The sequence below is a fragment of the Coregonus lavaretus genome (assembly GCF_964263955.1).
Source record: "Coregonus lavaretus genome assembly, contig: HAP1_SCAFFOLD_860, whole genome shotgun sequence".
Lineage (NCBI taxonomy): Eukaryota > Metazoa > Chordata > Actinopteri > Salmoniformes > Salmonidae > Coregonus > Coregonus lavaretus.
In genome coordinates this window covers 5,781-23,751 of record NW_028162374.1, presented here as the reverse complement: position 1 = coordinate 23,751, position 17,971 = coordinate 5,781, and the positions used below count along the sequence as shown (strand labels likewise).

General features: G+C 45.0%; 1 protein-coding gene across 1 annotated transcript in view; it reads right to left on the bottom strand.

Moving 5' to 3' along the window:
• Positions 1–17,553, bottom strand: part of LOC311119317 (tripartite motif-containing protein 16-like) — a gene marked incomplete at its 5' end in the record, with an annotated part of 35,819 nt that extends 18,266 nt beyond the window's left edge. Inside the window, 3 exons of the mRNA XM_084194037.1 lie at positions 8,198–8,425; positions 16,448–16,543; positions 16,957–17,553. Coding sequence (XP_084050163.1) covers positions 8,198–8,425; positions 16,448–16,543; positions 16,957–17,553 — 921 coding nt within the window. The remainder of the gene's footprint in view (positions 1–8,197; positions 8,426–16,447; positions 16,544–16,956) is intronic.
• Between the last annotated feature and the right edge of the window lie 418 nt (positions 17,554–17,971).

Sequence of the window (17,971 nt, the reverse complement as noted above, 5' to 3'; positions counted from 1 at the left end):
TATTGAACTCCACACTGGCCATTCCCACCTGGACAAGAGGAACACCTACGTGAGAATGCTATTCATTGACTACAGCTCAGCGTTCAACACCATAGTGCCTTCAAAGCTTATCACTAAGCTAAGGTTCCTGGGACTAAACACCTCCCTCTGCAACTGGATCCTGGACTTCCTGACGGGCCGCCCCCAGCTGGTAAGGGTAGGTAACAACACGTCTGCCATGCTGATCCTCAACATGGGGGCCCCTCAGGGGTGCGTGCTCAGTCCCCTCCTGTACTCCCTGTTCACCCATGACTGCATGGCCAGGCACGACTCCAACACCATCATTAAGTTTGCAGACGACACAACAGTGGTAGGCCTGATCACCGACAACGATGAGACAGCCTATAGGGAGGAGGTCAGAGACCTGGTCGTGTGGTGCCAGGATAACAACCTCTCCCTCAACATGATCAAGACAAAGGAGATGATTGTGGACTACAGGAAAAAAAAGAGGACTGAGCACGCTCCCATTCTCATCGACGGGGCTGTAGTGGAACAGGTTGAGAGCTTCAAGTTCCTTGGTGTCCACATCACCAACGATCATCATGGTCATCATCATCACTATCATGGTCCAAACACACAAAGACAGTCGTGAAGAGGGCACGACAAAACCTATTCCCCATCAGGAGACTGAAAATATTTGGCATGGGTCCTCAGATCCTCAAAATGTTCTACAGCTGCACCATCGAGAGCATCCTGACTGGTTGCATCACCGCCTGGTATGGCAACTACTCGGCCTCCGACCGCAAGGCACTACAGAGGGTAGTGTGTACGGCCCAGTACGTCACTGGGGCCAAGCTTCCTTCCATCGAGGACCTCTATACCAGGGAGTGTCTGAGGAAGGCCCTAGAAATTGTCAAAGACTCCAGCCACCCTAGTCATAGACTGTTCTCTCTGCTATCGCAAGGCAAGCGGTACCGGAGCGCCAAGTCTAGGTCCAAAAGGCTTCTCAATAGCTTCTACCTCCAGGCCATAAGACTCCTGAACAGCTAATCATGGCTACTCTGACTATTTGCACTGCCCCCCAACCCCACCCCATCCCCCTCTTTTACGCTGCTGCTACTCTGTTTACTATTTATGCATAGTCACTTTAACTCTACCCACATGTACATATGACCTCAATTACCTCGACTAACCGGTGCCCCCGCACATTGACTCTGTACCGGTACCCCCCTGTATATAGCCTCTCTACTGTTATTTCACATTGACTCTGTCCCGGTACCCCCCTGTATATAGCCTCCCTACTGTTATTTCCCATTGACTCTGTACCGGTACCCCCTGTATATAGCCTGCCTACTGTTATTTCCCATTGACTCTGTACCGATACCCCCTGTATATAGCCTCCCTACTGTTATTTCCCATTGACTCTGTACCGGTACCCCCTGTATATAGCCTCCCTACTGTTATTTTATTTTACTGCTGCTCTTTAGCTATTTGCTTTTATATTTTACTAATTACCACTTTTTTATTTTACATTTTTCTTTAAAAAACGGCATTGTTGGTTAAGGGCTTGTAAGTAAGCATTTCACTGTAATGTCTACACCTGTTGTATTCGGCGCATGTGGCAAATACAATTTGATTTGATTTGATTTAAACACTAGTAAAACTAAATGCATGCTCTTCAATCGAACGCTGCTTGCAACCGCCCGCCCGACTAGAATCATTACTCTCGGCAGGTCTGACTTAGAATATGTGGACAACTACAAATACCTAGGTGTCTGGTTAGACCGTAAACTCTCCTTCCTGACTCACATTAAGCATCTCCAATCCAAAGTTAAATCTAGAATCGGCTTCCTATTTCGCAAAAAAGCCTCCTTCACTCATGCTGCCAAACATGCCCTCGTAAAACGGACTATCCTACCGATCCTTGACTTCGGCGATGTCATTTACAAAATAGCCTCCAACCATCTACTCAGCAAATTGGATGTAGTCTATCACAGTGCCATCCGTTTTGTCTCCAAAGCCCCATATACTACCCACCACTGTGACCTGTACGCTCTTGTTGGCTGGTCCTCACTACATGTTCGTCGTCAAACCCACTGGCTCCAGGCCATCTATAAATCACTGCTAGGCAAATCCCCGCCTTATCTTAGCTCATTGGTCACCATAGCAACACCCACCCGTAGTCTGCGCTCCAGCAGGTATATCTCACTGGTCATCCCCAAAGCCAACACCTCCTTTGGCCGCCATTCCTTCCAGTTCTCTGCTGCCAATGACTGGAACGAACTGCAAAAATCTCTGAAGCTGGAGACTCTTATCTCCCTCACTAACTTTAAGCATCAGTTGTCAGAGCAGCTTACCGATCACTGCACCTGTACACAGCCCATCTGAAATTAGCCCACCCAACTACCTCATCCCCATATTGTTATTTATTTTGCTCATTTGCACCCCAGTATCTCTATTTGCACATCATTTTTTGCACATCTATCTCTCCAGTGTTAATACTAAATTGTAATTATTTTGCACTATGGCCTATTTATTGCCTTAACTCCATAACTTAACCACACTGTTTATAGATTTTCTATTGTGTTTTTGACTGTAGTTTTGTTTATCCCATTTGGGCGGCAGGTAGCTTAGTGGTTAAGAGCGTTGTGCCAGTAACTGAAAGGTCTCTGGTTCTAATCCCCGAGCCGACTAGGTGAAAAATCTGTTGATGTGCCCTTGAGCAAGGCACTTAACCCTAATTGCTCCTGTAAATCGCTCTGGATAAGAGCGTCTGCTATATGACCTATTTTTTTAAAAATGTAACTCTGTGTTGTTGTTATTTTTATCGCACTGCTTTGCTTTATCTTGGCCAGGTCGCAGATGTTGCATTCATTCTCAAAATAAGTTACATTTTTGCAATAAAAAATAATTGTGCCAAAAGTTTGAGGTATAATGTGGTCCCAGTTCCAGGGACATGACCGGATAGAGAATCCAATATGGCTGCCAACGCAATGCCATATATGGACATGTGTGTGTATAACATCTGAACTCAGTAGCTCTACTCTCATTGGTCCTAACGATTTGTTTAAATATTTTTGCATTTAGCTTGCGACACAGCCCTCAAGACATCATGGATGAGATCAATGGATCATCAGAAATGGGTATAAATAGATAGCTGAACAGATATCTACTTAGTCAGTTTGCAACAAATAATATATTTTATAAATAAAATAAAAAAGCAATTCTGAATGCGATGCTCACGAGTTCTGTTCACAAAACGATCAGCTAGCTAGCTTGGTTAGCTAACGTTAGCTAGCTACAGATAGCTCGATAGAGACGGGTAATGGCCCATATTTAAGGTGTTAAACAGGGGAAATACGCATTTGATATTGCACAAGTTCAGATAGTATTCTACCTCCTGTTTCACTGGGTTTTCTTCTGTGTGGTGCCTTCTAAACATGACCCTGTCCTTTATTGACTTCTTCTCTGTCCGTCTCTGTAGTGGCCTGTTGTTGTTATTGTTGTATTGACCATGTTGTCTTCTGTTCCTATTTCCCCAGTGTCCTGGCTGTGAGGTGGTGCTGGTCTCTGGGTGCTGGTCTAGGTGGAGAGGCAGAGGCAGGAGGAAGCTGCAGTGGAGGAGTGGCTGTGGGAGTTGAGGTGTACTGTACTACAACAAGCAGGCTTAACATCCCCTCCCCTAAAAACACATACACACTTTACTTATTTAGGCAAGGCTCCATAGGAAATGAAATGTGGAGGCCTATTTGATCCGAGCCCCTGTTGAGAACATGTTAGAAGTTGACTATCAGTCTGCAACTACCATAAGACAGTCATATCTTCTTCCTTCCCATCCTGACTGGGATTTACATTTACATTTTAGTCATTTAGCAGACGCTCTTATCCAGAGTGACTTACAGGAGCAGAGTTTTCACCTTGTCGGCTGATTTAGAGTAGAGGTTAGGTTAGTCAGATACAGTGCCTTGACAAGTATTCATCCCCCTTTGGGGTTTTTCCTATTTTGTTGCATTGCAACCTGTAATCTAAATTGATTTTTATTTGGACATAATGGACATCCACAAAATAGTCCAAATTGGTGAAATGAAAATAATTACTTATTTCAAAAAATTCTAAAAAATAAAAACGGAAAAGTGATGTGTGCATATGTATTCACCCCCTTTGCTATGAAGCCCCTAAATAACATCTGGTGCAACCAATTACCTTCAGAAGTCACATAATTTGTTAAATAAAGTTCACTTGTGTGCAATCTAAGTGTCACATGTTCTGTCACATGATCTGAGTATATATACACCTGTTCTGAAAGGCCCCAGGGTCTGCAACACCACTAAGCAAGCGGCACCATGAAGACCAAGCTCTCCACACAGGTCAGGGACAAAGTTGTGAAGAAGTACAGATCAGGGATGGGTTATAAAAAAAGACCCGAAAATGTGTACATCCCACGGAACACCATTAAATCCATTATTAAAATATGGAAAGAATATGGCTCCACAACAAACCTGCCAAAAGAGGGCCGCCCACCAAAACTCACAGACCAGGCAAGGAGGGCATTAATCAGAGAGGCAACAAAGAGACCAAAGATAACTTTTGGTGTTCGCCAAAAGGCATGTGGGAGACTCCCCAAACATATGGAAGAGGGTACTCTGGTCAGATGAGACTAAAATTGAGCTATTTGGCCATCAAGGAAAACGGTATGTCTGGCGCAAACCCAACACCTCTCATCACCCCGAGAACACAGTGAAGCATGGTGGTGGCAACATCATGCTGTGGGGATGTTTTTCATCGGCAGGGACTGGGAAACTGGTCAGAATTGAAGGAATGATGGATGGCACTATATACAGGGAAATTCTTGAGGGAAACCCGTTTCAATCTTCCAGAAATTTGAGACTAGGATGGAGGTTCACCTTCCAGCAGGACAATGCCCTTAAGCATACTGCTAAAGCAACACTTGAGTGGTTTAAGGGGAAACATTTAAATGTCTTGGAATAGCCTAGTCAAAGCCCAGACCTCAATCCAATTGAGAATATGTGGTATGACTTAAAGATTGCTGTACACCAGCAGAACCCATCCAACTTGAAGGAGATGGAGAAGTTTTGCCTTGAAGAATGGGCAAAAATCCCAGTAGCTAGATGTGCCAAGCTTATAGAGACATACCCAAAGAGACTTGCAGCTGTAATTTCTGCAAACGGTGGCTCTACAAAGTATTGACTTTGGGGGGGGGGGGGGGGGGTGAATAGTTATGCACGCTCAAGTTCTGTTTTTTTTTTGTCTTATTTCTTGTTTGTTTCAACAACAAAAAAATATTTTGCATCTTCAAAGTGGTAGGCATGTTGTGTAAATCAAATGATACAAACGCCCCAAAAAATCAATTTTAATTCCAGGTTGTAAGGCAAGAAAATAGGAAAAATGCCAAGGGGGGTGAATACTTTCACAAGACACTGTAGTACACTACTTTATTTTCTAATATTCTAATGAGTCAACCACAAACATTACAGTATGATATTCTAATGAGGCAACCACTAACATTACAGTATGATATTCTAAAGAGGCAACCACTAACATTACAGTATGATATTCTAATGAGGCAACCACTAACATTACAGTATGATATTCTAATGAGGCAACCACTAACATTACAGTATGATAGTCTAATATTCTAATGCCAGTGAGCAAATCTCCAATCTCCACCCTATTCCCTATGTAGTGCACTACTTTAGATCTGGTCAGAAGTAGCCTAGTGCACTACGTAGGGAACAGGGAGTCATTTGGGCCAGAGTCAGTAACTCCCCTGGGTATGAATTGTCTCTCTATCTTATCTGTCTTCTATATGATGTTCTCCTCTCCTCCTCTCTTCTCTCCTCTATTCACTCTATTCTATCATCCACACCACATGCCAGCTTCAACACAATCCATTTACAAGTTAAAGACACACCTTGGAATAAATAGCAAAGGAAAACTACTACTAGATGGATTTTTTATTTCCCATCACCATGAATCATATTTAATAACTGAACAGTAGCAGACCTAACTTCATCTGTTCCTGACTCTAAATAGTGGATTAAAAAGACCATCAATCTCCAATGATATTAAAGTACAATTCTGAACATTACTGATATACTGAGTGGCAAGTCAAGATATCTGCTGGTTTTATTGTTTGATTAATAGCTTGACTGAGCAGTATGGGAGAATAAAAGATGCCAAACTTAGGGCCGGTTTCCCGGACATCTCCATTGAACATGCTTTTTAGTCTAGGACTAGGCTTCATCTGTGTCCGGGAAACGGGCCCATATAGTTCAATTAGCAAGTAAGTAACACTACCTGTTCCATGATACTGAGGAAAATGACATTGAGACAGAGAACCAATTGAGAAAACATTTCAATGGTTCTGAATGACAACCAACATACATTAACAGCATACATCATGATTAATGTGAATATATAAAATTAAAACATGGCACTTAAAAAAATATGAATGCATTGAATTGTAATTCATAACATCTTCTGAAGATCAAATCAATCAAATCATTGTACATAAAAACAGAGCAGAATGAATCATCACATCTGGGGACCATCACCACCAGCATGACTAGTATCTATGTGGACCCTACTACAGTTTAACCAGCTCAGCTATAGACTACACCAGCATGACTAGTATCTATGTGGACCCTACTACCGTTTAACCAGCTCAGCTATAGACTACACCAGCATGACTAGTATCTATGTGGACCCTACTACAGTTTAACCAGCTCAGCTATAGACTACACCAGCATGACTAGTATCTATGTGGACCCTACTACAGTTTAACCAGCTCAGCTATAGACTACACCAGCATGACTAGTATCTATGTGGACCCTACTACAGTTTAACCAGCTCAGCTATAGACTACACCAGCATGACTAGTATCTATGTGGACCCTACTACAGTTTAACCAGCTCAGCTATAGACTACACCAGCATGACTAGTATCTATGTGGACCCTACTACAGTTTAACCAGCTCAGCAGTACCATTGAGAGAAAACCCAGGATAGAGGGGCTGAGTGAATGTGGTCTGGACTCTGTGGAGGAGGGTCATTGTGTCAGAGACACTGTAGAAGGACAGAGTACCTGCCTTGTGATCCAGGTCCACTCCTACTCTGGAGGACTGAGGGCCTGATACTTTAGTCTTAACATTATTGTGTCTGAACCAATAACCACCTCTATAACACTGTAAACACCAGGACTTGTTATTGTATCCAAATACACCATCTGTCCCTGTTCTGCTGATGTCTTTATATGAGACTGCTGTATAAACCCGCTCCCCACTCCACTCCACCTCCCAGTAACAGCGTCCAGATAGACCCTCTCTACACAGAACATGCCAGTAGTTAGTGAATCTGTCTGGATGAACAGGATATGGTTGGACTTGGTCTGTTCGTGTCACCTTTCTGTTCCCTTTAGACAGAGAGAGGATTGTGTGTGCTGTGTTTGGGTCCAGTGTGAGCTGACAGGAATCTGGGAGAAGAGCAGAGCAGAGACCAATGAGGGGAGTTAGAACAATAAGTGAAGTCAGATACTGTATCTACCCTGTCTTTGATTAGAGCACAGCAGAGATCAAATCAGAGAAATATGAGGAGTCAGATAGATACCCAGTCTTTGATTAGATCTACTATTGCTATATATTTCTAGAGGGATTGTTAGGAGTGTCAGTAAAAAGAGACTGTTAGTTACTTCAGAATAAAGAGACTCACATTGTAAGAACTGTTCTCTGGTCTTGGGCTCTGGAGGCAGTACAACATCCACTATATTCACTACAGACACACAAACACATTCACAGAGAGAGGGAATGTTATCATCACACCATATTCCACATGTTTATGACTAGTAGGGAACTTTCAATGGTCTAAAGTTGATGTTCTTATTATTTTCAACACACCTGTAGTGGAGATCTTGGTCCATTCTCCTTTAAGGACGTCTTCTAGTTTCTCTCTCAGTTCAGACACAGTCTTACTCACATCTCTAAAGTACTGAAGAGGACGGACAACGATGCTGGGTAAGTCTGAAGATACACTGGTACTGGAGAGAGACTGATAACTCTGGAGACAGAGACAGAGACAGAGACAGAGAGAGAGAGAGAGGGAGAGAGAGAGAGAGAGAGAGAGAGAGTGAGAGGGAGTAGAACCAAATGATTGAGAGTTTTAATTTCATATCACATGTATCAAGGCAATTGAGTTACCTGGAGGAAATGGATGTGATCCTCTGTGTGTGAGAGCTGCTCCAGCTCAGTGCTTCTCTTCCTCAGCTCAGCTATCTCCTGCTCCAGTTGCTCCAGGAGTCCTTCAGCTTGACTCACTTGAGCCTTCTCTTGGGCTCTGATCAGCTCCTTCACCTCAGAGCGCCTTCTCTCAATGGAGCGGATCAGCTCAGTAAAGATCTTATCACTGTCCTCCACTGCTGCCTGTGCAAAGCTCTGTTAAGAGAGAGAGAGAGACTGACTTGTCTTACTTTAATGAGCCATCCTCATTACACTAACACACCCACTCCTAAAAGCACATTGCGTGACACCACAACCTCTACACAATCACATTATCCAGTACCCAACACCACAGTACAATACACCAACCAGCACCACATTCCAACCGTCCATCCAACCCCTCCTCTCCAGCCGTACAGACAGCCCCCCTGAGCCCCCATACCTCCTGAAACATCTCCACACTGTTGATCATTTTGTACAACTCAAACTCAACCCTAAGGCGTCAACAGTAATGGCATTACCCTGGCAACACAGAAAAAACATGATGAACAGTCTGTCATTGCAGAAAACGGACACCCCTCCCCAACTCCCAGGTCAACCCGAGCCAACCAGCTATTGGTGTCCAGGGCTCCATGTAATACCCTCCACTGGACGACCCCTGACCTTTCCAGCACTGGGAGCTTATAGAGCACCCTCCACCTATACCCTGCCATGCTCTCAGCCCCCACAACCCCCTGCCACTGATGTCCCTTCACTCCCGCTAAGCTCCTGATGTGTCTAACCTTGATTTCTCTGTGACAGAGTTTGAAAGGATCCCAGGATCACAGAGTTCTGTCCTCTATAAATCAGAGTACAACTCCACAGCCTGCTGCCTCATCTCCTCACAGTTGTTGATGATCAGCACCTTCCCTCTGTATGCCACTTGGGAGATGAGCCACCTCCACTTCGTCAGCCTCGACACCACCGCTTGTGACACTCCTTCCCAGTTCTTCCTATCCCAACCCTCCGAGCCCAGATACACCCCAAGCATCTTGAGCCACTCACAGCCCCAATGCAACCCCCCTGGAAGCTGCGGAGGTGCCCTGTCCCTCCATGCCCCACATAACAGAGCCTCACTCTTGCCCCAGTTTCCCTAAGCAGAAGACGCCCCCTCGTACACCCTCAAACTATTCTCCAGGGCCTGTAGGTTCTGCTCATCCCTAACCAACACAGACGTCATCAGCGTATGCTGACACTGCTATGCCTGTCCCCAACCCTATGCCTGGCTCCCACACTCCCTGTAGTGTTTGAGCGTCCTGGTACACAGTACGTTTGAGTCTGTTAACGAGGACCTTGGTAAAGACCTTATAGTCCAAACAGAGCAATGCCACAGGCCTCCAGTTCTTTATGTCGCTCAAATCCCTATTTTGGGCAGAGAGTCAAAGCCTCCCGTCTACAGCTTAGCGACAGCTCCCCCACCCCGACGCACTCACGCAACACACGTCCTGTCCACTAACTTCCCAGACCTTTTATAAAAAACAATCAGAGGCAGACCGTCTGAGAGACGGCAGCTGAGAGTTTGTGAAAGGCCAGGGAAATGTCTATTTGATTTCTCTGTGACAGAGAGAGTTTGGAAAGGTATGTGAGCAGAACCTGAGAAAACCCAGGATAATAATATTAATAATAATAATAATATGCCATTTAGCAGACGCTTTTATCCAAAGCGACTTACAGTCATGTGCATACATTTTTACATATGGGTGGTCCCGGGGATCGAACCCACTACCCTGGCATTACAAGCGCCATGCTCTACCAATTGAGCTACAGAGGACCACAGAGTTCTGCCCTCTATAAAATCAGAGTACACCTCCACACCCTCATCTCCTCACAACAGAAGTTACCCACCCATCAGGCTCCCTCCTCTCCCCACAACAGAAGTTACCCACCCATCAGGCTCCCTCATCTCCTCACAACAGAAGTTACCCACCCATCAGGCTCCCTCATCTCCCCACAACAGAAGTTACCCACCCATCAGGCTCCCTCATCTCCCCCACAACAGAAGTTACCCACCCATCAGGCTCCCTCATCTCCCCCACAACAGAAGTTACCCACCCATCAGGCTCCCTCATCTCCCCCACAACAGAAGTTACCCACCCATCAGGCTCCCTCATCTCCCCACAACAGAAGTTACCCACCCATCAGGCTCCCTCCTCTCCCCCACAACAGAAGTTACCCACCCATCAGGCTCCCTCATCTCCCCCACAACAGAAGTTACCCACCCATCAGGCTCCCTCATCTCCCCACAACAGAAGTTACCCACCCATCAGGCTCCCTCATCTCCCCACAACAGAAGTTACCCACCCATCAGGCTCCCTCATCTCCCCCACAACAGAAGTTACCCACCCATCAGGCTCCCTCATCTCCCCACAACAGAAGTTACCCGCCCATCAGACAAACGTAAAACAAGGGATTTTCTTGGTTTCCCCACTCTGTTTTTCCAACCCCTCTGGTGAAACAGAGAACTGAGCCCCGTACTATAATATAATATAATGTGCCATTTTGCAGACAATTTTATCCAAAGCGACTTACAGTCATGCGTGCATATATATATATTTGTTTTGTTGTTGTGTATGGGTGGTCCCGGGGATCGAACCCACTACCCTGGCGTTACAAGCGCCGTGCTCTACCAGCTGAGCTACAGAGGACCAGGTGCAGACACATTTATGAAAGCAAAGACAAGGTCATTATTTGGGCTCTAAACACTAACAACCTACCCTTACACACCTCTTTTGCCACCCCTGCACTAAGATTTCTGCCATGGCATTTAAATGTTTTTGGTTTACATATTCCCCCAGTCTTTGCCGCCGTTCATGTTAAGGAAGTCTAACCGTGAAATCTCCATAAGAGGTGGGAGGGAAATCACCACAATCAGAACCCAGTAGAGAAGCCCATAAAGCCGCCATGCCAGAAAAAACCATCAATTTAAGTAGATTCTGAAGACATGCCCTTAAGAACCCATGACCCATTTTCTCAGCCTATACCACTTCCTGGGTGAGAGGACACTAAACCCCTCATTCTTCATCACGTGTTGTACTGACCTTACAAACCTTCCACGATCAATAAAATAAGACTCCAGCAGAACCTTCTTTTTCCCCTTTAGTCTCCATCAGGAACCTAGAAAGTTCTCTCACCGTATATACTGGGCCCTCAGCCTGACTGGCTGTCAGCTCTGGATCCAATGAGCCGTCTGAAAACGAGACCGCCTTGTCCTCCGCTCACGCAGACTCACCTCCCCCCTCTTCCTCCTCCTCCATTGGCAAGGTACTGTCCTCCTCCTCCCCAGTCTCTGCCCCCCTGCACTTCCCCCCTGATCAGAGCCTCTTCCCCAATAACAGGCAATATTTGCCTTCGCCCAGCGGAGTCTCTGTTACTACAGAAACCTGCCTCAGCTCATGTAGCCCAGCTGCAACCCTCCCCACCACCGCTTTCTCCACGGCCTGCGCACCACCACTTGGCCATTCACTACTCTCCTCCCTCCTGGTACCACCACCACTTGACCCTGCTCTACTCTCCTCCCTCCTGGTACCACCACCACTTGACCCTGCTCTACTCTCCTCCTTCCTGGTACCACCACAACTTGACCCTGCTCTACTCTCCTCCTTCCTGGTACCACCACCACTTGACCCTGCTCTACTCTCCTCCCTCCTGGTACCACCACCACTTGACCCTGCTCTACTCTCCTCCCTCCTGGTACCACCACCACTTGACCCTGCTCTACTCTCCTCCCTCCTGGTACCACCACCACTTGACAACTTTCATGTTTTGAAATTATACTTCATTACTATAATGATTATCAATACGCCTGAACATTAATTCAGTCACCTCTGGTCGACAAAAACGTATTTTCCTAGTACATTAATTGTCAAATTCATCAACCAGCATCGAGCACTCTGCCTTCTCAGGCAAGCGAGGGGCATGTTGAGGTAAATATGCTAACCGCCAAGGTTGCATTATGTCATTTATTGGTGGGCTGGAAGATGCAGTGTTTTTTCTTTTCTATTCAGAGGCTATTTACTCCCAATATGAGATAATTTTATATAGAAGGTTTTTATAATGCATGTTTACTAGGGTTGAGGTTAGCGCATCTGAGTAGGGATTATTTGGGTTCAATACCTGTCCTACCTATCAATCATATTGCTGCTTGTAGCCTATAACTGATGATCCCAACACTAGAAACACCCAAAACTATCTGTGCTAGCAAACCCTGTGTTCCACCCCTCCCCTGTGTAACCTTGAAGTTTGTTAAGAAACAAACACTTGTCTACGAAAAGAGACATGTTTAACGGATTCCGCTTGGCACCCAGCCGAGAGCACACGGAAACCACTTGCAAATTTACCAAAACTAACCAACTACTTGCGGTCTGTTCGGAAGCAATAAACGGAGGCAGATTAGCCACCACAACTCTTATCGAAAGAGGCGACATCTGCACCAACACACCCCTCACAACAAGACAAACCTTTTTCATTAACACAACCACCGCCTTGTTCATTCTGGATGCAGAGTCCAGATGTTCCGCTCCAACCTGTTCGCCGACCATGAGCAAAACTTCCTCCACACCTTTCTCCGGAACGGACCCGAAGCGACAGCGTTTCTTCTCCACTCGGTTGAGGCCATCACGCCGCCCTAACAAACTACCCCTACTCCCCCCTCAACTCTAAACGATAAACAGTGGAAACCAATAAACAAACCCTCAAACCATGAGAAAATACATTCAGAAAATACGCAAGAACCAAAAGAAAAAAGAATAGTAGCCCTCCTCACGAACCACAAATCTCTCACAGCAACAACTTCTTCTTCTATGATATAATGGCGGTCCACAAACCAACGTTAAAGGTGCATGCCGCCACCTACTGTGCTGGAGTGTGTGGTCAATCACGGTTTCCAACATTTCTAAATCCTCCTACCTAACTCAGTACTTCTGAGAAAATAAAGAAGAGCCCTACTAACTTCTAATAGACCCTCCCCCATCCCCAAAATCCCTTCCAAACCCCCCCAACCCCGTCCAACCTCAATGACCCTACACTTCAATCTTTCCCTCTCTTCAACATACTTACAACAATATAACAACACATGCTCCACCGTTTCATCAACGTACCCTCCAGACACAAATCATTCCCATGCTTGCCAACCAGATGTAATGACGAGTTCAATGTACAATGTCCTACGCGCAATCAAGTAAACACCACCTCTTCCTTCCTAATCTGACTTTTGAATCTTGGTCCATCGACCTTTCTGTAAAACTGTAAACTATTCATATAAATGCCGGCCCTTGTGCTCAGAGTACCATCTCTTCTGCCACACATCTATCAAAATGGCTCTGATCTTACATTTGGCCTCACCTCTACCCAGTGGAACATTAATATAAATTATATCTTGTTTCAAAGATCTTTTAGCTAACTGGTCTACAATTTCATTCCCTTCCACACCAGAATGTGCTGGGACCCAGCAGAATGTCACTACTACCCCCATTCTCTCAATTCTCCATAATAACATTAATACCTCCAATAGCAGGTCACTCCTATTATATTTACCAGATGATAAACTATTCAATACAGACAGAGAATCTGAGTATACTATAATTCTAACAGGTTGTACGTCCTCCAACCACTGGAGGGCAACTATTATCACCAACAGTTCAACTGAGTATACTGACAGTTCATCTGTTAGTCTTCTACATATCTGCACATCAAATTCAGGAACGTAAATGCCTGCTCCTGTGAGCCCACTATCTGGGTCCTTGGATCCGTCTGTGAAAAGCAGTAAAAATGCATAAAAACCTCTACCAATGTAATTGTCAACCAGTTTCACTATATCACTGACTTCTGACCAATCTTTCCGTTTCTCTACCAAGGTTAGATCAACAACAGGGTCTGGGAGTAACCATGGAGGAACATCCCCTATCACCACAGAAGGGCCAACCTCCAACTCCCTCAAACCACTCTCATCAGCAAGCTTTCCAACTGTCCAACCAAAACCACTGCCTTGTCTACTAGTATATTCCCAACAGTCATCTAGAACAGTAGCAGTGGGATGCTCAACCTCACAGCCTTTCAACCCAATAAGATAATGACCATTTTTTACTCTGTATATCCAAAGGCATCTCACCTGCCTCCACCAGTAAGGCACATACAGATGTTGATTTAAAAGCACCAATACATATCCATAAAACTTTATTCTGGATTCTGTCTTTGCCGCTGTTCCATAAAATATACACTCATAATCAATTGTCGTCCTGATCAGAGCTCTATAAATATCCATCAACGATTGGTTATGAATGGGGTGCTGTCAGACAGAGACCCACACAACCAACTACTGCAAAAGTGATGGAATGAGAGAGGCAGAGACACTGTACATAGCGTAACATAACATTTCTTCTTCTTTGGAGTTTAACGGCGGTTGGTATCCAATATGTTGCATTACCGCCCCCAACTGGACCATAATATCAATCCATTTTACTATGTGATACAAAATGGGAAAAGGGGAAATTAAAATAATTTTAAAAAACACCCTTCCAACTAACCCTACACTCATTAAATACCCACTACCCCATTCCACTACTTTGACCCTATCTGCTCCTGCACCATGCCAACGGCCTGGGAGGACGGGACAACACCACTCAACACACCCTGTAACTCTTCTGAAGTCAAATCTTGTATGCCCAAATACTTCTCTGCAGCTGCCACCACAATATCTATTTTCTGTGATTTACGTTCCATTTCTGCGGTACAGTTGATAACCATTGCTATGAACTCTAAGAAGCTAACTTTACTGAAGCATATATCACTCGTTGGCCTATCCCTCTGTGCTGGCACAGATCTACTACTCACAGGGATCCTCTCAGGATCTCTCACCCTTGACCCATCCTCCTCTACTTTCTTCACTGCCTCAGCATACGACACCTTCTGCACTACTCTGACTCTAGCCACCTCAACCTGCCTCTCTCGCACCGGACACTTCAGATCCCCAGCAACATGGGCATCCCAACAGTTGACACACACAACTTTATCCACCGAAACTACACAATCCTCTATCCCATGCCCTCCTGCACACTTCCCACATCTTGGATCTCCCTCCTACAAACTGCTGACCATAAACGTTGCACCTGAAACAAAGCAGTGGATTCGGCACAAAGCTCTAACAGGATAACTGATATATCCACCATGACTTTGTCGGGTAAAGACTCAAACCTCAAAAGGACTGACAGTGACTCCTCTGTTTCACCACGCTCACCACCGGGTCTGCGTTGCACCAAACGGCGGGCATCACAAACACCAGGAAGCTTAAACTTGAATTGCTCCACCTCCACACTTAACGCTACCCCAGAAATCACTCCTTTCAATGGTGCCCTGTTCCTAAGAGCAAAGCAAGAAACAGATCTTGACCCAAGTTGCGTGACACGGAGCGCCCACTCCCTCTGGTCAGAAGAAACACAAACAAATATCACAAGTCCACTACAGGTTACCTTCACTGATTCAACTGCACCCAACTCCTTTCCCACCCACCCTGAAACTACAAATGGATCTGCCAAAAGGAATGGATCCACGTTCTCCTACAATGTAACTCCTACTGCACCAGATTCTTCTTTATCATGTCCATTGATGCCAGGCTCTGGTTCTGAGCTCTTCACCACACCTTCTACCTCACTTAACTCTCCCTCATTCATTTCCATTTCACCTCCAGAACTCGGTCTGGCTCACTCTGTTTGCACTTGAGTTATAACATTTGATTTTGATTTATTTTTATGTCTCTATTCCTTTTAAACTTTTGTGAGTGTAACGTTTACTATTAATTTCTGATTTGTTTATTATTTATTTCACTTGCTTTGGTAATGTAACATATGTTTCCAATGCCAATAAAGCCCATTTAATTGAATGGAGAGAGAGAGCTCCCTGTTAATGTATAGCAGACATGAGTCGCTCATGGTTACTCATGGTTATGTGAAGAGGTAGAGCCGCTTGCGACTTTAAATCAGTCAGAACAATAGGGAATGTCCTTTTGGTCAAGATGATGGTTTCTCCCGCAGTAGACCCGGGTTCATTACCCGTCAGTTACATTAAGCAGTCTATTCTCTGAAAGGGGTCCAGACAGCCTGTTCCCAACAGTGGAGCCAGTGGGATTGGAGACGGGCCCCTCTCTCTCTCTCTCTGACTGGAGGAGAGAAGTGAAATGGTGTGTCTCCTCTGGTCAACAATACTCACCTTGAGAGACTCCACAGCCTGTTGGAGCTCCTTCAGGTCCTTCTCTCTCTCCTGGAATCTCTGCTGGACTTTCTGCTGACTCATCCCCAGCTGCCTCTGTGGAGAATCACTCTTCAATGAGCTATCAAGCTTTATTTGTCCATTAGATCAATAGTATAGTAATGGGACATAGGGCCCATAGAAGATAGGGATTAAAATGTTGAGGAAGTGTCTGTGTGAAATTATATTATTATATTGTTATGTGAATGATTATAGTTTTAACAGTGCACAAAACAGGGGAGCTGATTGGGTGTTTGATAACGAATGATAATGGTGTTTGACTTTAGAAAATGGTGATACATTTGGAGAATCTGGGTTAGCATATCTATATAATCAAGGTTTGTGTTCATATTTGTTCTGCCGTGGATCGATATCATTTGAATGATCTCATATTCAAACAGCCTTAGTTCCTACTGTATCTTTAATTCTTTGTTTATCAGACAGTCACCAACAAGTAGTTCTGGTCTTACCTGTTTCTCAGTCCTCTCTGCTGCAGCTGACACTGTATTATGGCCTTTATGTTCATCCATCACACACTGATAACAGATACACTGCTGATCGCTACGACAGTAAACCTCCAGCAGTTTGTCATGATGAGAGCAGATCTTCTCCTGTAGTTGTGCGGTGGCTTTGACCAGCTTGTGCTTCTTGAAAGCAGGAGATTCATAGTGAGGTTGGAGGTGAGTCTCACAGTAAGAGGCCAGACACACCAGACAGGACATGAGGGCTTTCTGCTTTCTGGTCCCAGTGCAGACATCACACGCCACATCTCCAGGTCCAGCATAGCACAGAGCAGGAGGGGGAGCAGCCTGGAGTCCTGTCTTCTTCAGTTTCTCCACCACTTCAGCCAACATGGTATTTTTCCTCAGATTAGGCCTTGGAGTGAAGGTCTCTCTGCACTGAGGACAGCTATAGACCCCTTTCAGAACATCCTGATCCCAGCAGCCCTCAATACAGCTTCTACAGTAACTGTGTCCACAGGCAGTAGTGACCGGCTCCTTCAGTAGATGCAGACAGACAGAACAACAGAACTGGTCCTGGTCCAGCAGAACTCCCTGCTGAGCCATTTGGATGGTTGTTCACTCTCACACAGACGACACAGAGACTCAGATCAGTTTAGTTTCCTCAGAAGTGAGTTTGTGGGAGGGCGAGGACTTTCTGGATCTGCCAGATAGGTGAGGTTAGAGGGAGGGAGGGAGGGAGGGACAGAGAGAGAACTGCGTTCAACGTGGAGAGGGAGACAAATATTTTAGTTTCTAGGTTAGGGCCCTTCATTTGGAATAAATCTAACAAATATGAGTTGTTAGAATATATAAAGGGTAACAGTTCCTATGAAGTACATATTATAATTATTTTAATAAGCTTCATAATGCCTTATAATACACTTATGTGTTATAACACTGATTATAAGTGTCTATAATAATTAATAAGTGGTTGTAATGGGGGGGTTTGATATTGATACAATATACTGTAGTTTAAATGAAT